Source organism: Zootoca vivipara, chromosome 7 (assembly GCF_965207765.1).
Source record: "Zootoca vivipara chromosome 7, rZooViv2.hap1.1, whole genome shotgun sequence".
Lineage (NCBI taxonomy): Eukaryota > Metazoa > Chordata > Lepidosauria > Squamata > Lacertidae > Zootoca > Zootoca vivipara.
Genome location: NC_142590.1, coordinates 77,839,956 through 77,860,055, shown reverse-complemented (window position 1 = coordinate 77,860,055; position 20,100 = coordinate 77,839,956). Strand labels below are relative to the sequence as shown.

The 20,100-nt window shown below is 44.8% G+C and overlaps 1 protein-coding gene and 1 long non-coding RNA gene across 3 annotated transcripts in view; one reads left to right on the top strand and one right to left on the bottom strand.

Moving 5' to 3' along the window:
- Positions 1–281, bottom strand: part of PTPN1 (protein tyrosine phosphatase non-receptor type 1) — an 83,123-nt gene extending 82,842 nt beyond the window's left edge. For both annotated transcript variants that reach the window (XM_035122813.3, XM_035122815.3), the window contains exon 1: positions 20–281. In XM_035122813.3, the coding sequence (XP_034978704.2) occupies positions 20–223 (204 nt within the window). In that variant the 5' untranslated portion in view covers positions 224–281. The remainder of the gene's footprint in view (positions 1–19) is intronic.
- Positions 282–290: 9 nt separating this feature from the next.
- Positions 291–7,888, top strand: LOC148685148 (uncharacterized). Its single transcript, XR_015951161.1, has 3 exons — positions 291–792; positions 5,824–5,900; positions 7,522–7,888. It is a non-coding gene; the product is annotated as an uncharacterized LOC148685148 (long non-coding RNA).
- The last annotated feature ends 12,212 nt before the right edge of the window (positions 7,889–20,100 follow it).

Sequence of the window (20,100 nt, the reverse complement as noted above, 5' to 3'; positions counted from 1 at the left end):
GCGCCCGGCCCCGGCTCACCTGGTAGATGGCGGCCCAGCTGTCGGCCTGGTCGAGCCGGCGGAACTCCTTCTCGATCTCCATGGCGTAGGGGGCCCGGGCCCGGCCGGGCTCCTCCGCCTCTTCCTCCTCCGGCTCCTCCACGGCGCCTCCCGATGCCCTGGGCTGCTCCAGCTCCGGCTGCTCCCCGGAGCGCCGCGGCGGCTCTTGCTGCCTGCTCTGCATGGGCAGCGCCTCCCCTTCCCTTCCCTCCGCTTCTCCCCTTCCCTTCGCCAGCCCACGGGAAGCGACGCAAGCGGCCCGGCCCCCGAGCCTTCCGGGACGGCCTCCTCGCCGCTCCCCGCCTCCCCAAGAGGCGAGGCCGAGGAAGGAGGACGCAAGGCCGGCCTTCGAGCGAGGAGGGTAGAGGGCAGGGCGCGCAGGGAGGAGTCCGCGGCGAAAGGCTCCTCTGCCCGGGGTGGAGCAAAGAGCTCTGGGCCACCCAGGGCAAAGGGGCGGGGGAAAGAAGCCAAGAGAGCCTCTGAGCGTGTGCAGAGCACCCTCCAATAGCTCGCTTCCTGGAATGGCTGGGGAGGGGGAAGTTGCGCAAGACGGAGGCGTAGGCTCGCCAGTGCATGTTGCGCTTGAGCTCTGCGGCGTTTCTCGTTTTGGAAAAGGGTTGGGCCCCAGTGCAAGAGATTCCCGTGCTGATCCAGGCTCCTCCTTGCAAAAGATAAGGAAAAAAAGAAAGAAAAGACGTAGAATTGCAAAGGGCTCCCCCGCCTCCACACCGTCCGCTCCTTTTATTCTAAGAGGTGGGCGATTTTTGTTGCGTTGCGTTTATTTTCGCAGGTTTTCCCCCGCCCGCGACCCCTTTACTGCCGGCGCTCTCGGGCATGAGCTCGCTGCTCCCGTTCTGGGAAAGCAGAGGATCTAGAATCTAGATCTTAGAAAAAAGGACAACATTTGAGGGTTTTGTGGCACCTTCGCGACTTCATAAGCCGCGGCGTAGCCAATGTGGTGCCATCCAATATTGTGGACTACAGCTCCCATCAGCCCCCAGCCAGTAGGTATAGCCATAATGCTCGGGCATTTATGGGAGTTGTAGTCCCAACTTTTTTTTTTTAAGGGTTCTCCACGTTGGGTACCGGGTAGACGAGAGACCACTTCATCAGATGAACGCCAAATTAAAACCTATTTCTTTTACAGTATGGTTTCTAGCGGGATGGGCATGTTAATCTGCTGCAATAACAATTACGAAAGAGTCTTGTGAACCTTAAAGAACAACCAATTTAGTAAGGCATAAGCTTTCATGGGCCTACTTCCCACTTTGCCCTACCTTGGAGGTGCATATACATATAACTGGGGAGAAGGGAATTGTAAATAGTCGGGTCACAAGGAGACAAAGTGTAGAAAATACAAAAAGTGATGATTACATTAACCCGGACCATTCACACACTAACACGCCTATGTTGCATCCATGCTCAGGGACTGCTGTATGCAACTCATCACTCTCTCTGGCCTGGTTCAGAAACTTACTATTATTTGAATTTATCAATCGCTTTTTCTTGTCCAGGCAACCCCAAGCAATTTACAACCAAGCAAATAGATTGACTACCCACATTGATATACATTAAATCCAAGGTGGGAAAAAAGAAATACATAAATCCAAGGTGGGGGAAAAAATACATTAGAAACATCTGACCCACTTCTAAAAAACCAGATAGTTTAAGGTCAAAGCCCTGGTTATAGAAGAATGTTTTTTGCCTGGTGCCTAAATATCTATAAAAATGGCACGCTCTCTAAGGAGAGCAATCCACGAGAGGGGAGCCACAGCAGAAAAATGCCTGTGTTGCTACCCGTCCCCGCCCCCACGGCGGCCTCTTGTGGAGGGGAGGGACCACATGAAAAAGGGGAAAAGGGGCCTCGGATTATGATTGCAAGGTCCAATGCTTTATTATTATACTATGGTTTATTAAACCATGGTTTATGGATGAACCCAGATGGGCAACTGGACTATGGCTTATTAACTATGGTTAAAGTTCTCTCATTAACCAAGGTTTGGTGTAGAAACCTCCTTGAACGTTAACCATAGCTTAGCATTATGTGCAAACCCAAACCTCCTCCTTAATCATGATTGATGAGCCATCCCTGACCAAAAGCTATGGAGCCCAGTGGCGGAGCTTCGTGCCCTGGCACTGGGGGGCTGGTGCGTGTCCTGGGGGCGTGACACACAGTCCTGGGGGCGTGGCACGCCGCCTGCAGGGGCGTGACACCCAGCGCGGGCAGGGGGACAGCTGTAATGACACCCCATCGGGATCGCACTGCCAGGGGCGGTGTGCTCCCCCTGCACTCCTCTTCCTCCACCACTGATGGAGCCATGAGTGAAGAGTAGCAAAAAAAATTCCAACAGCATTCTAGGCTTGGCTGCTTTGTGGCATAAGGTTTAGGTAGCCATCTGCCAGGCACCACAGCTTCAACTATACTTAACTATTAAGTATGTTGTTGTTGTTTGGTCGTTTAGTCGTGTCCGACTCTTCGTGACCCCATGGACCATAGCACGCCAGGCACTCCTGTCTTGCACTGCCTCCCGCAGTTTGGTCAAACTCATGTTCGTAGCTTCGAGAACACTGTCCAACCATCTCGTCCTCTGTCGTCCCCTTCTCCTTGTGCCCTCCATCTTTCCCAACATCAGGGTCTTTTCCAAGGATTCTTCTCTTCTCATGAGGTGGCCAAAGTATTGGAGCCTCAGCTTCACGATCTGTCCTTCCAGGGAGCACTCAGGGCTGATTTCCTTAAGAATGGATAGGTTTGATCTTCTTGCAGTCCATGGGACTCTCAAGAGTCTCCTCCAGCACCATAATTCAAAAGCATCAATTCTTCGGCGATCAGCCTTCTTTATGGTCCAGCTCTCACTTCCATACATCACTACTGGGAAAACCATAGCTTTAACTATACGGACCTTTGTCGGCAAGGTGATGTCTCTGCTTTTTAAGATGCTGTCTAGGTTTGTCATTGCTTTTCTCCCAAGAAGCAGGCGTCTTTTAATTTCGTGACTGCTGTCACCATCTGCAGTGATCAAGGAGCCCAAGAAAGTAAAATCTCTCACTGCCTCCATTTCTTCCCCTTCTATTTGCCAGGAGGTGATGGGACCAGTGGCCATGATCTTGGTTTTTTTGATGTTGAGCTTCAGACCATATTTTGCGCTCTCCTCTTTCACCCTCATTAAAAGGTTCTTTAATTCCTCCTCGCTTTCTGCCATCAAGGTTGTGTCATCTGCATATCTGAGGTTGTTGATATTTCTTCCGGCAATCTTAATTCCGGCTTGGGATTCATCTAGTCCAGCCTTTCGCATGATGAATTCTGCATATAAGTTAAATAAGCAGGGAGACAATATATATGCCCCTTCATGGATCAATGCCTTGTCGTGGCGAAGGGGCTTGAATAACTCAGAGAAGCTATGAGCTATGCCATGCAGGGCCACCCAAGATGGACAGGTCATAGTGGAGAGTTTTGACTAAACGTGATCCACCTGGAGAAGGAACTGGCAAGCCACTCCAGTATCCCTGCCAAGAAAACTCCATGGACAAAGACAACTATTAAGTATATTACTTAATATACTTAATGTACTTAACTATTAAGTATATTAACTATCATTAACATTAACTATGGCTTCGTGTTAGGTGTGAACCAGGCCAATGGCTCCCTTTGCTCTCCACGGGTTGCTTTCCCACTAGGACGGCATCCACCCTACATCCTGTTACATGCAAACCATGAGTAGGTCTTGCCCCATAAACAGTAACAGTGATGCTGCTAAAAGCAGCTGCTCCTCTGGGGGCGGGGCTGTTAAGCTGCTTGCTCCAGGTGCAAGTTCCATGACAGACAGTTGTGCAACAGGTGGAGGTGTCTGTAGCATGGAGCGTGTGTCATAAACAACCCTGCACCTGCTATTCTGCTGTCTGTCAAGCCACTCTCAAGAACTTTACTGGAGTGACTGATGGTCAACCCCATACGAGACCCTTTTTATATTAGATTCGAGTTTACTTTGTTTTTATTTTATAAATGAATTCCTTGCCTTTTGCAAATTTACTCGTAAGGCGGTGGACATTTAAACAAGCACAGTGCTTTTTCTTCTGGGGGGACGCATACCCCTAAACATTTGGTGAATCTAAGTTTTGGCCTCATTGAGGAGCAGTATTTCAATGAGTAGGAAAATGAGAGTACCCCTAAACATTTTTTAAGAAAAAAGCACTGGTTATCTATAATATGTTACAGTAAAGCACACGTGTGTGTGCGCACACACACAAATAAAACGTATCTTTGCTGTATCTTTCCTGTTCAAGACCCACTCTCTCTTGGATGCCGATCAATCATCTACTGTTTCTGTGTTGCTGGGGAATGGAAGATTGGGATTGTCCTTATTATTCTTTATTAAATTTGTATATCACCCTTCATCTGAAGATCGCAGTATGGTTCACAACACAAAAATACAAAATCAAAACACGTAGTAAAATAAAAACAGAAGGAAAACAAACCAGTAATCCCCCCGATACATTTTAATATTAATCATGCGCCTTCCCAGAGTCTGGCTTAAGCCAGCGCCTGTGGGGAGGGCGTCAAATGTTGGTCTCACACACACACATATTACCAAGGTCACCCCTGATGACTGGAGAGGGCATCGAGTCCTGCTAGGATTGTACTTGGCCGGCTTGACCTATCAAGCAACATAAAGGGTGTCACATGGGTTGCAGGGAAGAGAGGAGGGGCAAAAGAGTTTGTTGACTCAGGTTATTGGTCCAGTATGTAATGCTCCTCTTAGTTGGTACAGATGTGCCAGGGCCAAGTAGAGCTACCTCTACTCCTGCCGTGATATGAATACAGGATTATTCTGCTTATGTCTTATCCAGCATATAGTTATAAATTTAAGTAGGGATTATGAGTATTAATTTCCTGAAAAAATGTCATTATAAATTTTTAAGGCTTAGCTGTTTGTTTTTGTTTTGTTTTTTTAAAAAAACCATGTGCAAATTATGAAGCAGTCATTAAAAACTCACATTTGCAATTATTATATAGACTATGGTGCGCAACCTGGGACCCAGGTGGCGCTGTGGGTTAAACCACTGAGCCTAGGGCTTGCTGATCAGAAGGTCAGCGGTTCGAATCCCTGCGATGGGGTGAGCTCCCGTTTTTCGGTCCCAGCTCATGCCAACCTAGCAGTTCGAAAGCACGTCAAAATGCAAGTAGATAAATAGGAACCGCTACAGCGGGAAGGTAAACGGTGTTTCTGTGTGCTGCTCTGGTTCGCCAGAAGTGGCTTTGCCATGCTGGCCACATGACCTGGAAGCTGTACGCCGGCTCCCTCGGCCAATAATGCGAGATGAGCGTGCAACCCCAGAGTCGGTCACGACTGGACCTAATGGTCAGGGGTCCCTTTACCTTTATGGTGCGCAACACACATTTGCAAACTGTACAATAGAAGGACCCTACAGATCTACCAATTTTGAAACCTGTGGAATGGGGCTCTGAGGTTCATTTTTCTGCTAAGCCAAAGCATTTCACCTGTGATCAGTGTATTCCGGATTTGAAGATGAGCTACAGTGACATCATTTCCCTGCTCAGTTCTTGTCAGATCTATCTGTAAATGAGATCCGCAGTGTCCCTGCACTCTGGCATTGTGAATACAACTCTGTAATTGTGTTTGGCTAACAAGCAGCAGTTCCAGTAGACTGGTTCTCCATTTACAAATGGGGAGGTTAGTTGTCATTCCCATTCAGCTCGCCTCTTGCGATCAGATTCTACATAATTGCTCCATTATTCCACATTAACATCTCTGTTTTATTTAACAGGAAGATGGTCTTGTATTAAACAAGGCTGATACTTTCTGGCAGCTGTTGAAATGCCTTTTGGGTATTGAGAGCCGCAAGTATGTTCCTTATTTCCTTTCTTGCTGTTGATGGTAATTTAAGTTTTCAGAATGTTTTGTATCGGGAGCCAACATGATTCAGTCATTCATTCAGCAACACTATAATTTCCAAGAAAAGCTTTTGTAGCCAATGTGTTACAATAAGCAAGGGCCATCTTAGTAATTCCCAAACTTCTCATAGCTGAGGTGCACTACATATGGATTAAAATGGGAAGAATGAGCATACTGCACGCTTCTATTGCAGAAAATTTAGGACAGGCATCCCCAAACTTCGGCCCTCCAGATGTTTTGGCCTACAACTCCCATGATCCCTAGCTAACAGGACCAGTGGTCAGAGGTGATGGGAATTGTAGTCCCAAACATCTGGAGGGCCGAAGTTTGGGGATGCCTGATTTAGGAGCTCCCCTCACCCCATCATGTTTCTGGAAGAGTCAGTTACCCCAGACGGTCCTCTGTTCGAAGGGCTGTGCAGGATAAAAAATGGTTTCACCTTCCAGTAAAACAGGATGTTTGGGTAGTGGTGGGTTTCTTTCTCACTGGATGAGAAGCCAATAGTCTTTCAGGTGTTCCGGGTCATGTTGGCTGGGGCCAGTAGGAGTTGGAACCTCAGTGTGGTTTAACCATCAATCTGTCTTCCCAGGGGATTCTGGGAATTGTAGCTCTGTGAGAGGGCTAGGGGGGGGGTCTCCTAGCAACTCAGCACCCTTTACAAACGACAGTTCCCAGGATTTTTGGGGGAAGCAATGACCATACCTGCCAAGTTCCTGTCTGAGAAATAAGGGATTGGACGGGAAGTAGCAGACCGGAAGTAGCGCTGTCGCCATTTTGGAACTGGGCGGAGCATGCTCAGAAGCGACTTTTGATGCTGCTTTGCCCAGTTCCAAAATGGCCGTCGCGCCAGAATAAACTGGGGAAAAACAAAAAAAATCCATTTTTTTCAGCTGGGAACAGCTGGAAAAATGGGGGTTTCCCAGGGAATACGGGAGACTTAGCAGCTATGGCAATGACTGTTTAAAGTGGTATGAGGCTCCGTCTTGCACCCAGGGTGGGAGGCGGGCAGTGCATGCCACATGAGTGTGACGTCTGGTGTGTGCTGCATGTTGCACATGTGTGACATCATGTGCCTGTCACACACCACACACGTGCAATGTCATGCACATGACACGTGTGTGATGTCACACGTGTGATGGAGCCCAGTGTGGCATGGCTTCCCCTCTCACGCTCAGGAGGAGCCAGCCACCGAACTGCTCCATGCTCAGCCACTTCCGCCCCCTCAAGATGGAGAGGGCCAGCAGATTTTGAGGGGAGAGAAGGCACCTCCACCCCAAGGATTTTGGTGTGCCTGATACTGCTTTAAATGTATCAGGCAGATGGAGCCCAGGGGTGGGCCTCATCCAAGGAAGTGGACTAGGATTTCACAAAGACCTCCAGCACCACTGTGGATCCTGTTTCCGGAGAGCAGCCCAAGTTGGAGGAACTCCACTATGAGGAAAGATTGCAGCATTTGGGCCTTTTTTTTTTAGTTTAGAGAAAAGCCAATTAAGAGGCAACATGACAGAAGTGTATAAAATTACGCATGGCATACAGAAAAAAAAAAATTCTTCCACTTTTATAATTCCAGTACCAGTGGCTATTACTGAAGTGCGAATTGAATAGACTCACGTTTTAAATGCAAACTGAATTGGATTTCCCCACTATCCATCTCCTCCTTTGAGCTCCAGCTTTGATTTTCCTGCTCTCCAGTAAGGGGAACTGACATCAGACCATCTCATCAGGCCTTCTGGGACTTCATATCTCATTGTAGCACATCAGTTGCATAAAATCATGGTTTTATTTTATGTTTAGCAGAAGAAATATTGGTTTACTTTAATGAGTATTGATATATTGGTTTAGTTTAATACTTGATTTTTTAAAAAAAAAATACTTTGCTAACTCAACTTATTCCAAACCATTACTATAAACAGACTTGTATATATTCACATTAGAAACTCAGTCATCGCATGAGTGCTGTAGAAAAATTCCTAGTTCCTCCCTTGTCCAAATTTTCTGTTGTCCTTGCTCTTCCCGAACTAAAGAAAGATAAACAGACAAATGCCAGGAAGTGGGCAGAACTCTAAAATAAACTCACACACACACATATACACGCACATATCTCTGCACACAGAAAGCAAACAATGAATCTGCAAACAACCATCAACGGAACTCGGCAAAAATGCAGCCATTCTACGTTCATTGGTTGGAAAGAGGCACTCATCATCATCCTGTTTTGCCTGGTTCCACCAAATTCCTGGAAACCAATGCAAGCATGGCTGGCAAAGTTGGGGGGTGGGGGGAGAGAGGAGAAAATTAACACAACAATTCATTAAAAAAATCAGAAGGCAGCCGTTTACTCAGATCACTATCACTTCAATCCAAATTATTTAATAGCTGTCATCAGTCACCAACATTTGCTGGAGGACAGTATTCTGAAACAGGCCCCTGTTTTTTTTTGTTTTAATAGGGGGGGGGTGTGACTCAAATCTGGTAATAAAGTATATGACTCAAATCTGGTAATAAACCTTAAGAAGGGAGAGGAGGGGCCTTCAACAAGTTGCCCAACAAGAGTTAGCCCCTGGACAGGAGGCAAGTGTGAAATGGACCACAGTCACGAGACATGGTTATGGATGAAGTAGGAGTCAGGCAAACAAGGAGTGCATTGCAGAACAAACCAAACAACAAACCTGGCAGCTATACCAATTCATGAAAAAGGCTTCAGGAGTGAACCTTGAAGAAAAATCTGAGACATGGGGAAAGCTATGGAAGGTTGATCTAAGGCAGGCATCCACAAACTGCGGCCCTCCAGATGTTTTGGCCTACAACTCCCATGATCCCTAGCTAACAGGACCAGTGGTCAGGGATGATGGGAATTGTAGTCCAAAACATCTGGAGGGCCGAAGTTTGGGGATGCCTGATCTAAGGTTTACAGCATGCTGTGTGTTAAAGGAAAAGCACATGAAAATGATGTATAGATGGTATTTAACGCCGGTAAAACTTGCAAAAATGTACCCCAAAAAAGTCAAATATGTGTTGGAAATGCAAATATAATGAGGGTACATTTCTCCATATGTGGTGGACCTATAAATTAGCAAAAGCATATTGGGAAATGATATATAATGAATTAAGGAAAATGTTTTAAATGGCTTTTAGTTTAAAAAGAGAGAGAGGCTTTTTAATTAGTTATAATAGGAGAAGAAATCTCAAAAGAGAAAAAGGCCCTATTCATGTATGCGACAAAAGCAGCAAGAATGTTATATGGCCAGGGATGGAAGGAAGAAAGAACCCCAATGAAAGAAGAAACTGATGGACTATGCTGAAATGGAGAAAATGAAAGGGAAGATCAGACACCAAGAAGACAAAAGATTTTAAAAAGAATGGATTAATTTGGTGGAATACCTGAAGGAGCACTGCAAACACTTAAAAACATTAGGAGGCTTAGAATAGCAACAGTGATATGTTGTTGTTGTTGTTGTTGTTGTTGTTGTTGTTGTTGTTGTTGTTTAGTCGTTTAGTCGTGTCCGACTCTTCGTGACCCCATGGACCAGAGCACACCAGGCACTTCTGTCTTCCACTGCCTCCCGCAGTTTGGTCAGACTCATGTTGGTGGCTTCGAGAACACTGTCCAGCCATCTCATCCTCTGTCCCCCTTCTCCTTGTGCCCCCCATCTTTCCCAACATCAGGGTCTTTTCCAGGGAGTCTTCTCTTTTCATGAGGTGGCCAAAGTATTGGAGCCTTAGCTTCAGGATCTGTCCTTCCAGTGAGCACTCGGGGCTGATTTCCTTCAGAATGGATAGGTTTGATCTTCTTGCAGTCCATGGGACTCTCAAGAGTCTCCTCCAGCACCATAATTCAAAAGCATCAATTCTTCGGCAATCAGCCTTCTTTATGGTCCAGCTCTCACTTCCATACATCACTACTGGGAAAACCATAGCTTTAACTATACGGACCTTTGTTGGCAAGGTGATGTCTCTGCTTTTTAAGATGCTGCCTAGGTTTGTCCTTGCTTTTCTCAATGACAAACCTAGACAGTGATATAATTAGGGTAAATTTTGAAACAAGGGAGATGAGTAAATTAGATAAAGATATAAAGATGCAGAAAAGATAGTAGGCAATGATGGGAAACTGGGGAGGAGGGTGGGGGAAAGTTCTTAAAACAATAAAACCATAAATTTCCAACATACTGTGCATAGTACTTACATAAAGTACGGAGAACAGCAAACCAAGAAAGAATCAAATTAACAAAACCCCTTTGTGGTTCTTTGCAGCAGAAAGGATAAAGTAGCAACTGTTTCCACGATGATTTGGCTTGTATGAGCCACTAAGCAGGCCAAATGCCATTCAAAAGTCCTGGTCTAGTCCTGCGAACTGAAAGGGTAAGCAAATTGCTTTAGTCGGCACCCACAGTTACGGATCTGGAATTCCATCGCTCCTGCCACGTAATTTTGGTTTAGCTGATGCTTCTGTGGTTACATTGCGTTGTTCGTGTCCATGGATCATTTCAGCACCTAGTGAACATTTGGGGGTTGGAAGCACAGCTTTGGGATCCCACAAAATGACTCTCAGTGCTTAGGATTTTTTTTAAAAAAAATGGATATTAAATTTGATCGTCTATAACTGCTTCCTGGCTTTCCCTAAATTATGGTACTATTTCAACCACTTTTCAGAACCTGGCAATTTAACTTGGCATTAAAGGGGAGAAACATTTGTAACAGATAAATGCAACTGGATGGTGCAGGGTAAAAACAGGGCAAAACTGGAGACATTCCCTTGATGTCAGTCTTTGAAAGCCATTGAAGCAGTAGAGCATATATAATAGAATAATGATATTCAAAAGGGACCCAGGTGGCGCTGTGGGTTAAAGCACAGAGTCTAGGGCTTGCTGATCAGAAGGTCGGTTCGAATCCCTGCAACGGGGTGAGCTCCCGTTGCTCGGTCCCAGCTCCTGCCCACCTAGCAGTTCGAAAGCACATCAAAGTGCAAGTAGATAAATAGGGACCACTCCGGTAGGAAGGTAAACGGCGTTTCTGTGCACTGCTCTGGTTCGCCAGAAGCAGTGTTGTCATGCTGGCCACATGACCCGAAAGCTGTCTGCGGACAAACGCTGGCTCCCTCGGCCAATAGAGCGAGATGAGCGTCGCAACCCCAGAGTCGGACACGACTGGACCTGATGGTCAGGGGCCCTTTACCCTTTATCATTCAAAAAGTAGAAATAAATCTATTAGAGTTCATATATACAATGTAACAGACTAGTGGCACAGAGCGTCAAGCCATGTGTTCAAGATAGGGGTCAAAATTCAGTCTCACAATGGTTATTCAAAGGTTTCAACAGAAGACTTCTCAAAAGTCTAAAAAGTAAAAGTTTTCTCAATAGTTTTTCAAAAGTTTCAATGGAAGACGTCCCAAAAGTCTCAAGGACAGTGTTTCTGGAATGATACTACTGTTTCATAATAGACTTCATCAGCTGAAAATACAATACAAAGCATACAACCAATGAAATTTGGACACAGATTTATTATTTACAGTACTGTATTATGGGTAAATCAAAAGAAATTTGGCATTAGGCAAGATTTTGAATGGTGGTTATGTCAACAAGAAACCCATTTCATTTTTCTGTTTAAATCTATTCATCCGGGGGGGGGGGGGTAAATTCTGAACTTGATTTTAATTGCTTTGCTTAAATATTGCTGTACGCATTCTTGTTACAGTAGTACCTCGACATCCGAATGACTCGACTTCCGAAGGTTTAGACTTACCAAGTTGGCAAACCCGGAAGTCTTTTTGCCGCGTGTGCGTTCTGCGCCCTCGCAGAAGTGGTGTGCGCGGTCGGCGCCTGCGCAGAAGTGCAAAATAGCACTTCATGCATGCGCAAAACAGGCACTTTGGGGGCTTCCGGTTCAGCGCCAGCGCCGTCTGGCGGGGTTCGTCTCGAGCAAGGGGGGGAGCAGCGGGAGCGCCGCTGCACCCCATAGAACCCCAAATCAAGCGTTTTGGGGGCAGAATTAGCCCAGTAGCGCCCCAATCCCGACTCCCCAACTCTCTGGTAGGCTCTAATAAGAGCTCCGGAGCGAGAAGGGTCGAAGTCGCGGGGGCCATTTTGGAGCGCCATCGCTACCCTTGCAGGGAGAAGCTCCGTGCCGGAGGCGGAGAGCGCTGGATTTTTCCAAAGAAGGATTTGGCAAATCGAGAGACCGTGAGTAAAGAAAGAAAGAAAAAAGATTTAAAAACTTGAAATTCGGAACGGGGGTGAGATTTAAAAAACGGAAGCCGATCTCCCCCCTACTGATTTAAAGAGGAAGCAGCTTAAGGAAGACTCCCGGTGCCGGGGCATAGAATTTCTCCGCTTGAATATACCCAAAAGCGGATTTAAGATTCTCCCCCGGAGGCAGGGTAAAGGGGGAGAAAGGTTTTAGACTGTAAGAACCCTGCACGTATATGTAATTGAAGAATAGACCCTCTCCATACCCTGGAAATCGGCACCCCGAACAGAACAGCGAGTGGAAAATAATGGGGTGAGGGAAAGGAAGGAACTGATTTTTAAAGACTTTTGTTTGGATATTTGAGGGCCTTTTGGAAATAATTAAAAAGTTGAAGATAAAATATATGGAATATAATGAATCCAGTTTGGACTATATGGAATAATTATAACTTGTAACCACTTCCTGTTTCCCAAGTTTTGCTCTGACCTTGAAAGCTAGAAAAATGTCAACAAGAGATTACACACCTGGCTTCCAGGAGAAAGTCTTCAGACTCTTGTGGGAAATAAAAATTAGCATGCATAAGACTCAACAACAATTTGAAGGAATAAACCAAGATGTACAGAAAGGCGAGACTTCTCAAGAAATGGTGCAAGAGGATAAAAAGACTGATGATTCGAACTACAACAGAACCGAAGAAAATGGGGATGGGACACAGGATCCGCCAAAGAGCAAAGAAATAGCCGAGAGTTTGAAAACCCCTCCTTTCGAGGGGGAGAAGCAAGAATTTTTGATGAGACAGAAAATCCACAAGAAAAGCACTCTGCAAAGAACAAGGGACTTCTGGGGGGAGGAGATCAGAGAAGCCTGGACTGAAAAATTTGTCAGGAAGGGGGTGGGATGAAGGAGGAAAGTATTTTGTTTAACAGGATGGACAAAATAAGGACTGAAAACTGGATTATGGACTTTGGTACTTGCTGGACTGAAAGGGGAAGGTCGAGATCAGGGGAGGGGGGGAAGAATTGGGGATAAGGAGAAAATTTAGAATTGGAAATGTAAAAAGGTGTTAAGAATATGGAAGTTTTTTGGGGGGAAATTGGGGCATGGGAAGAAAAAATATGATGATGAGATAGAAACAAGATTTAGGAGTTATTTAGAAGTATCACATAAGAGATTGAGGAATAATCCAGGGGACGATTGGGGGTTCCATTCCTCCTGTCGGCCCTCTGCGCGCAGGGAGCTCTTGGTGGCAGGGGGGGCTCCTGGGGCGGGAAGGGCGGGGAGGGAGGGAAGACTCAATTGGAAAAAAGAACCATTGTCTCCCCCCTTCTTCCCCCTAGAAACTCTCTGTGGCAGAGGGAGTGCTGGGGGGATGGGGGGGAGAGAATGAGAAATGATGCTAGAAGAAAATTTAATAGAAAATAAGGATGGTATTGATTGGAGAATTTTGAAAATAGAATGGGGAATATGACAAGAAAACTGCTCAAATGGTGTTGAAAATGAAAATCAGAAAAGGGGGAGGTAGGGGAAGCCCATAATACAATGTTTTGGAAAAAAGATTTATTCTATTATTATTTTTTCATCTTTTTTTGTCGCTTTTTCTTTTTCTTGTGTTTTTCTTTTTTCTTTTTCTTTTTGAGGATTTTTGGCAAAGTTTAAACGGTTGGGTGGACACTCACCTATTCTCTTCTCACTACCCTGGGACCCCTCGGTGGCAGGGGGGGTTCCCGGGGGGAGGAGGGAGGGGTGGAGATAAGCCCAATTACAAAATGCACCATCTTCGACTGCGCACTGTTCATGGGAATACCTTGTGGCAGGAGGTGCCTCGTGGAGGGTGGGTTAGAAGAAGATGGAAATTATGTACTTAATTGTGTATGTGTTTTTGTTTTGTTAATATGCAAAAAATAATAAAAATCAATTAATTTTTTTAAAATAAAAATCAATTAAAAAACAAAAAAAACAGGCACTTTGACAACCGAAGAATTCGACTTACGAAGAGCGCCACGGAACGGATCGCCTTCATAAGTCAAGGTACCACCGTATATATTTGTCCCGTGTAACTGCTTCTTATGGGTCTACTTTGTATTCATATGCTATACTGTCTCTTTAAGCATATCGCCATTAGACGCACCTGTGGCTTACTTGATATATCCTACACAATTGAGTTGCAAGTATCAGCAGCTACACTACTAGTGAGGACTGATCTGTAGCATGAATCTCACATATTCTTGTGAAAAATATTGGGTACATACCTTTCTTTATACACTTTGTTTTGTATATTCTGTTTTATTATACAATGTGTATTCGGGTAGCTCAATTCTGTTATCATTCATTGGTTGTTGCTCTAACAGTTATTAGCCTACGTGTTGTGTCTCTATTTCTGTGGTTGGTTCTCATTGCAACACAGGGGTTTGTTTTCGGCACATTGAAGCCGTAAAAGCAGTATTGCTTCGTTTTGGATCATTCTTGCTTCCAACCCTCCTTTCCCGCATTGCTTCCACTCGCCTTCAAACAATTGTACACAAACACAGAGGAGGGGGTCCCTAAATTGCACAAAACCCACAGACAAAGCCAATGGGATATGCAAACAATATAAGGAGTAATCAATGGCAACAGCTGTTTGCCACTTCCTAATTTTGGGAATTGATTCTAGTATTGAAGCAATCTGGGAACAATAAACCCCTATTTGGGGAAACTGGTTACATTACTTTGGATTATTTACATCAGATCATTCTTTTAAAAGAGAGAGAGAGAGAGAGAGAGAGATGCATAAGAGGCTAGAAGGCTATTTTCAGCTGCCAACCATGAGAACTATCCAAGTTGATTTTAATGAAGCAATGAAGTGAGATACAGTCCAGAGATCTCATCAGCAGCAATGCTGCAATACATTCTGCGTAGGTTCAGCTTCACAGGGAATTTTACATTTTCAGTTTATTTGGTTTTTTTGGCTCCAATGCGAATCTGTTTCACTAAATGTTACACCACGAGACTGCATATTTTCTTATGTACTGTTGTGGCTGTCCATTGTACTGCCATATCTTTCAATTACATTGATTTCTTCTTTTACTTGATTGATTGATTGATTACTTCTTTTATCAAGCAGATATGTGAACCGCTTCGTAGCCAACACAATCAAAGCCATGTGCAACAAGACAGAATGAGACAAGAAATACAAAACATGCCATTCTAAGAAGCAATAAAACAGTTACTACAGTTGTGCAAATAGTATTCCGTAAAATGACGGGGTCACAGTTCAGGGGAAGGCTTTGTAAACAAAAACGCCTCTTTTCTTTTCCTGGGTCCCAGATTATTCCATCTGCCAGCTTTGCTCTTCTAGGATCAGGGCAGCTTTCAGCCTAAAGTTAGAGTTTTTAATAAAAAATACACATAAGGGTCTCCTCTGATTTTCATAAGGTTCCTGTACATGGGAATAGGAAGTTTAACTCCTCCCTTGTCAACCACAATTCTCATGAAAATCACATCCACCCTCCGATTTGCAACGTTGCTATTAGCTTTAGGGAAAAAGAGCCCAGTGGAACCAATCGAATATCTATTTTATGGCAGTGCAAAGGGGTGGGGTAAAAGACATGCGTAGTTTGGTCCTTAACCAGTTGACCTGTTGGGGTAGGAACAGATAATGATTTTCCCAGCCCTGGAGGAAAGATAAATATTACTACAAAACTCAAGATTGTTGCTAGACATCACACTATAAGTCTCTAAGCAATTTGGTGTTAGGGGTTTTTAAATATGGGTAACTCTTAAAAGTAACGCATGTGGTCTGCACAACAGGGAAGGGTGTCTGTTCCCTCTGCCCTCCCTAAATGGTAACTCTGATTTTTATTTTTATTTTTTTTCTGGAAATGGATTGTGCAGGATGCATCCTTGTCTAACTGTAGCTGATAGTTCGGAATTTATGGGAAGCAGGAGAGCTGTGAAACAACACTTTGCCAATAGGTGTCACTGCAGTCCATGTAACCGCTGTATTATTCAGCTCACGTTAAAGGCTTTTGCTCTCCTACACCATTTGAATTCTAGGTAACCTGAGATAATGGCACATTTTTTGGGGGGGGGGGGTAATCCCTGGTGCAACTTGTGCTGTCAGTAGGATGCTGGAAATAGTTGAAGAAAAATTAGAGGATGAGCAGGGATGTGTGTGTGTGTGTGTGTGTGTGTGTGTGTGTGTGTGTGTGTGTGTCTTAACACCTGATTTTGCAGATACAAAATATTTCATTCTAACATAAGTGCCACCCCAGCATATTCTTTTTTAAAAAAAACAATTTTTATTAAATTTTCCAATTACAAACCAATCATAATCGTATCAATCATTCCAAATTATACAAATACATATCAATTAAACCAAATATTATGCCAAATCATTAAAAAATTGACTTCCCATGCTTCAAAATCTGGGGATTCTGAATAACGATCCTTGCTGCCATCCTAGTCCATATTCTTAGCTATGGAATATGGATTAAGGGTCTACCTGTTATGTACGGGCATGCTCCAGCTTGCTTTGGGGAACAGAGAGATTTAAACCCAGTGCAACTTTTGCATCCCACCTATGCATCCATTGCTACCAGATGTTGGCTCCATTCCACCAACAGACTATGAAATCTTATCGATGGAGGTGCTTTGTTCTTCCCTTTCTTCGACATCCATCTCTTTCCGTTTTGTTTGATGGAGTCCTTCTGCCACTATAGGATGACTTGGGCCCCGAGACCAGCAGGGAGGGCCCTGCTTGTCCTGCTAACAGGCTGAGACCCAAGTTTGGAAAACCCTGTTGTATTGTACACTTCCCGCAACATGTAATAGACCAGGCATCCCCGACCTGCGGCCCTCCAGATGTTTTGGCCTGCAACTCCCATGATCCCTAGCTAACAGGACCGGTGGTCAGGCATGATGGGAATTGTAGTCCAAAAATCTGGAGGGCTGAAAGTTGGGGATTCCTGTAATAGAGGGAAGAGTACTGCTGGTGAGATGGTCAGAAGACTGCGGCAATTGTTACTAGTCACTTTTGTGTTGTTGTTTTTTAATTTTAATGTAGTGACTTTATCCTGAGGTCACCATGAAAGAAGAAGCCAACCTAAATTCTGCCCAGGGCCTTGAAAGCAAAACAATTAATTTCAGAGGAAGAGCATGGAGGATTGTGGGTAGGAGGAGGACATGCTACTAGCGAGAGGTTGAGTGTGTGGTAGGAGGACAATGTCCTTTTGCTCTGCCTAGGCTTGCAAGCAGCAACAGAGCCATTGGCTGATGATGTAACTGGTTGGTGTGGCGACATTAGAAGTGAGGGAAGTTCAGGCCAAATGGCAAAAATGCTTCGGGGTCCAGAGAGGCGAGCCCTCCAGCAGCTGATATCATCAGTTGCATGTCAGAAAGAGAGTTGTGAATCAGATGTTGCCTCACCAGCCTCCTCAATAGCCTATCCATCAGTGCAACTCGTGGAGAGGGCAGAGTCTGTATATCTGGGCATGAACGCATGGAGTTGAATCACCTTTTCACGCAGTCAACACACACACACACAATATTTGGTGGAGGGGAGGAAGTGGGTAGGGTGGATTTTGTCAACAGCTTCATCTTGAAGAGAGACAGTGTGGTGTACTTGGTTAGCGTGATGAGCTATGGCCAGGGGAGAGCAGAGTTCGAATCCCCACTCTGCCATAATTATTGTTACAGTATTATTATTATTTATACCCCGCCGTCCCCAGCCAAGGGGATATACCGGATATAAAACAATTGATTAAAATACAGCTTAAAAACAAGATTAAGTACAACATTAAAATGCAGCCTCATTTCATTAGAAACTCAAATCAAAAACTGTTTGGGGAAGAAAATGCCAACTCTTCACTAGGGCAACCATCCAGACTGGTCCTACATGGGCCACAAAAAAGTCAGGGAAGTCCCCAAATATGAGTTCCGTCACAGAAGGAAAAAGGAAAGAGGGGGAGGGGATCAAGTTGATTCCAGGCTGAAGGCCAGGCGGAACAACTCTGTCTTACAGGCCCTGTGGAAAGAAATCAGATCCTGCAGGGCCCTGGTCTCATGAGGCAGAGCGTTCCACCAGGTGGGAGCCAGTATTGAAAAGGCCCTGGCTCTGGTTGCTGGCTCATGGCTCACGGCCCTGGCTCATGGCACTGACTGGGTGAACTTGGGCCAGTCACCATCTCTTAGCCCAACCTACCTTGCACCTGCTGCATCCTGTGTACCTTGCTCAAGGCAACCTCAACTTAGCCCCAAGCAGTTGATGGCGTGGGTAGGGATGGGGGAGAAAATCCATTTATCTTGCATTTACAGGTGATCCTGCTTAATTCACACTCTCCAAAAACAAACAAGTGAACAAACCAACCATGGTTAGAGCATGGTGCTGATAATGTCAAGGTTGCATTTTCCTGCATTGAAAGGGTTGGATTAGATGATTCTCAGGGTCCTTTCCAACACTACAATTCTACAAGTCAATGATTCTAAACCGAAATCCAGACGACCTTCATGATTCGCACTTATCTGAATTGTGCAATGCGGTTTTTCAGCTGCGTAATATGTACAAAAATGCATATATTGGGCTAAAACATGCATTGAGATGCATCCAGTGGTGAAAATAACACACAAACATCCAGTATGTGTGTATATTGGGCGTTAAAAATCGCATTAAAAATGTGTTTATTAGGAGAAAATTACACTAAATTTGCCAGTGAATTACCCCCCTCCCTCCCTCCCTCCCCCTCCCCCCCTCTCTCTCTGTGTTTGTGTTTGTGTGTACACTGATATGGAAATGTGTAGTCTGTAAAAGTTTGGAAACTGCTAAAATCGATGGATATGCCCATCCTAAGCCCTCACCGATAGGGATCTGTAGCAGAAGCCAAATCACCCTCTCACTCATAGTGATCAAGGTCCTGGGATGTTTTGTTATTATGTCACCAAAAGTGATTGGACAGGTTGAGGCAGAACATAATTTTCCAGTTAATAATAGCACTTACCTCTTGGTTGTGGTGTACACACACACACATTTAAAAAAACAGTTTCAGATATGTTTTTTCCCCCCAGAGACGGTTGTTGTGGCATGCTGTATGGCATTTGACGTGCCTAATCGATGAGCTCTCTGCAACTTGAAAGCCTGCAGTCTCTGTGTCCTGACACGCACAGAAGTCCGTCTAATGAAAGATATGGCCTTATCTGCTTGCGTCCCTTAACTCCCTCACAAGGCCAGACTTGGACGCATGATCTGTGCAAAGTTCAGACCGTGTCATCTGTGATATCACACAGACAGGAGACAGAGGTTTCCAAGGGGTTTCTACCTCACAAAGTGTTCTCGTTTCACACCACGGGCTTCTTTGCCATTGGATCCAGCACCTCTCTCCATCTTGGGTGGAGAGGCTATTATTGGCCACCTGGGGATTCATTGTGTCTTTCAGGGACGGCAGTGCTGTTTATCTCCTTTGCTTAGAGCATTTGTGTCAGCCTAGATAGCTCAATCGCTAAGAGCGCTGGTGCTGATAACAACAAGGTTGCAGGTTCGATCCTCATGTGAGACAGCTGCATATTCACTTGGACTGGGTGATCCCCAGGGTCCATTCTGACTGCGACAATTCTATGATTCTCTGCTCCTCAGCCAAAAAGGCCTCCAGAGCAGCTTACATGCAATCAAAACATGACCATCCCTACTTGCAGACAATCTAAAACAACAACAACAAAAAAAGATACAGGAAAAGGGAAGAGGAAAGCAGGCAAGTGTATTATGGGTGTGTAGGAGACCCAAGGCATCCATCCCAATTCAGATATTTAACTTCCGGCAGCCAAAATCTGAAGGTTTGAAACACTCTCGTTAAAATATTTAATAATAATAATAATAATAATAATAATAATAATAATAATAATAAATTTTTCATTTATACCCCGCCCTCCCCAGCCAAAGCCGGGCTCAGAGCGGCTAACACCAAATATAAAACAACTGATTAAAATACAACTCAACAAC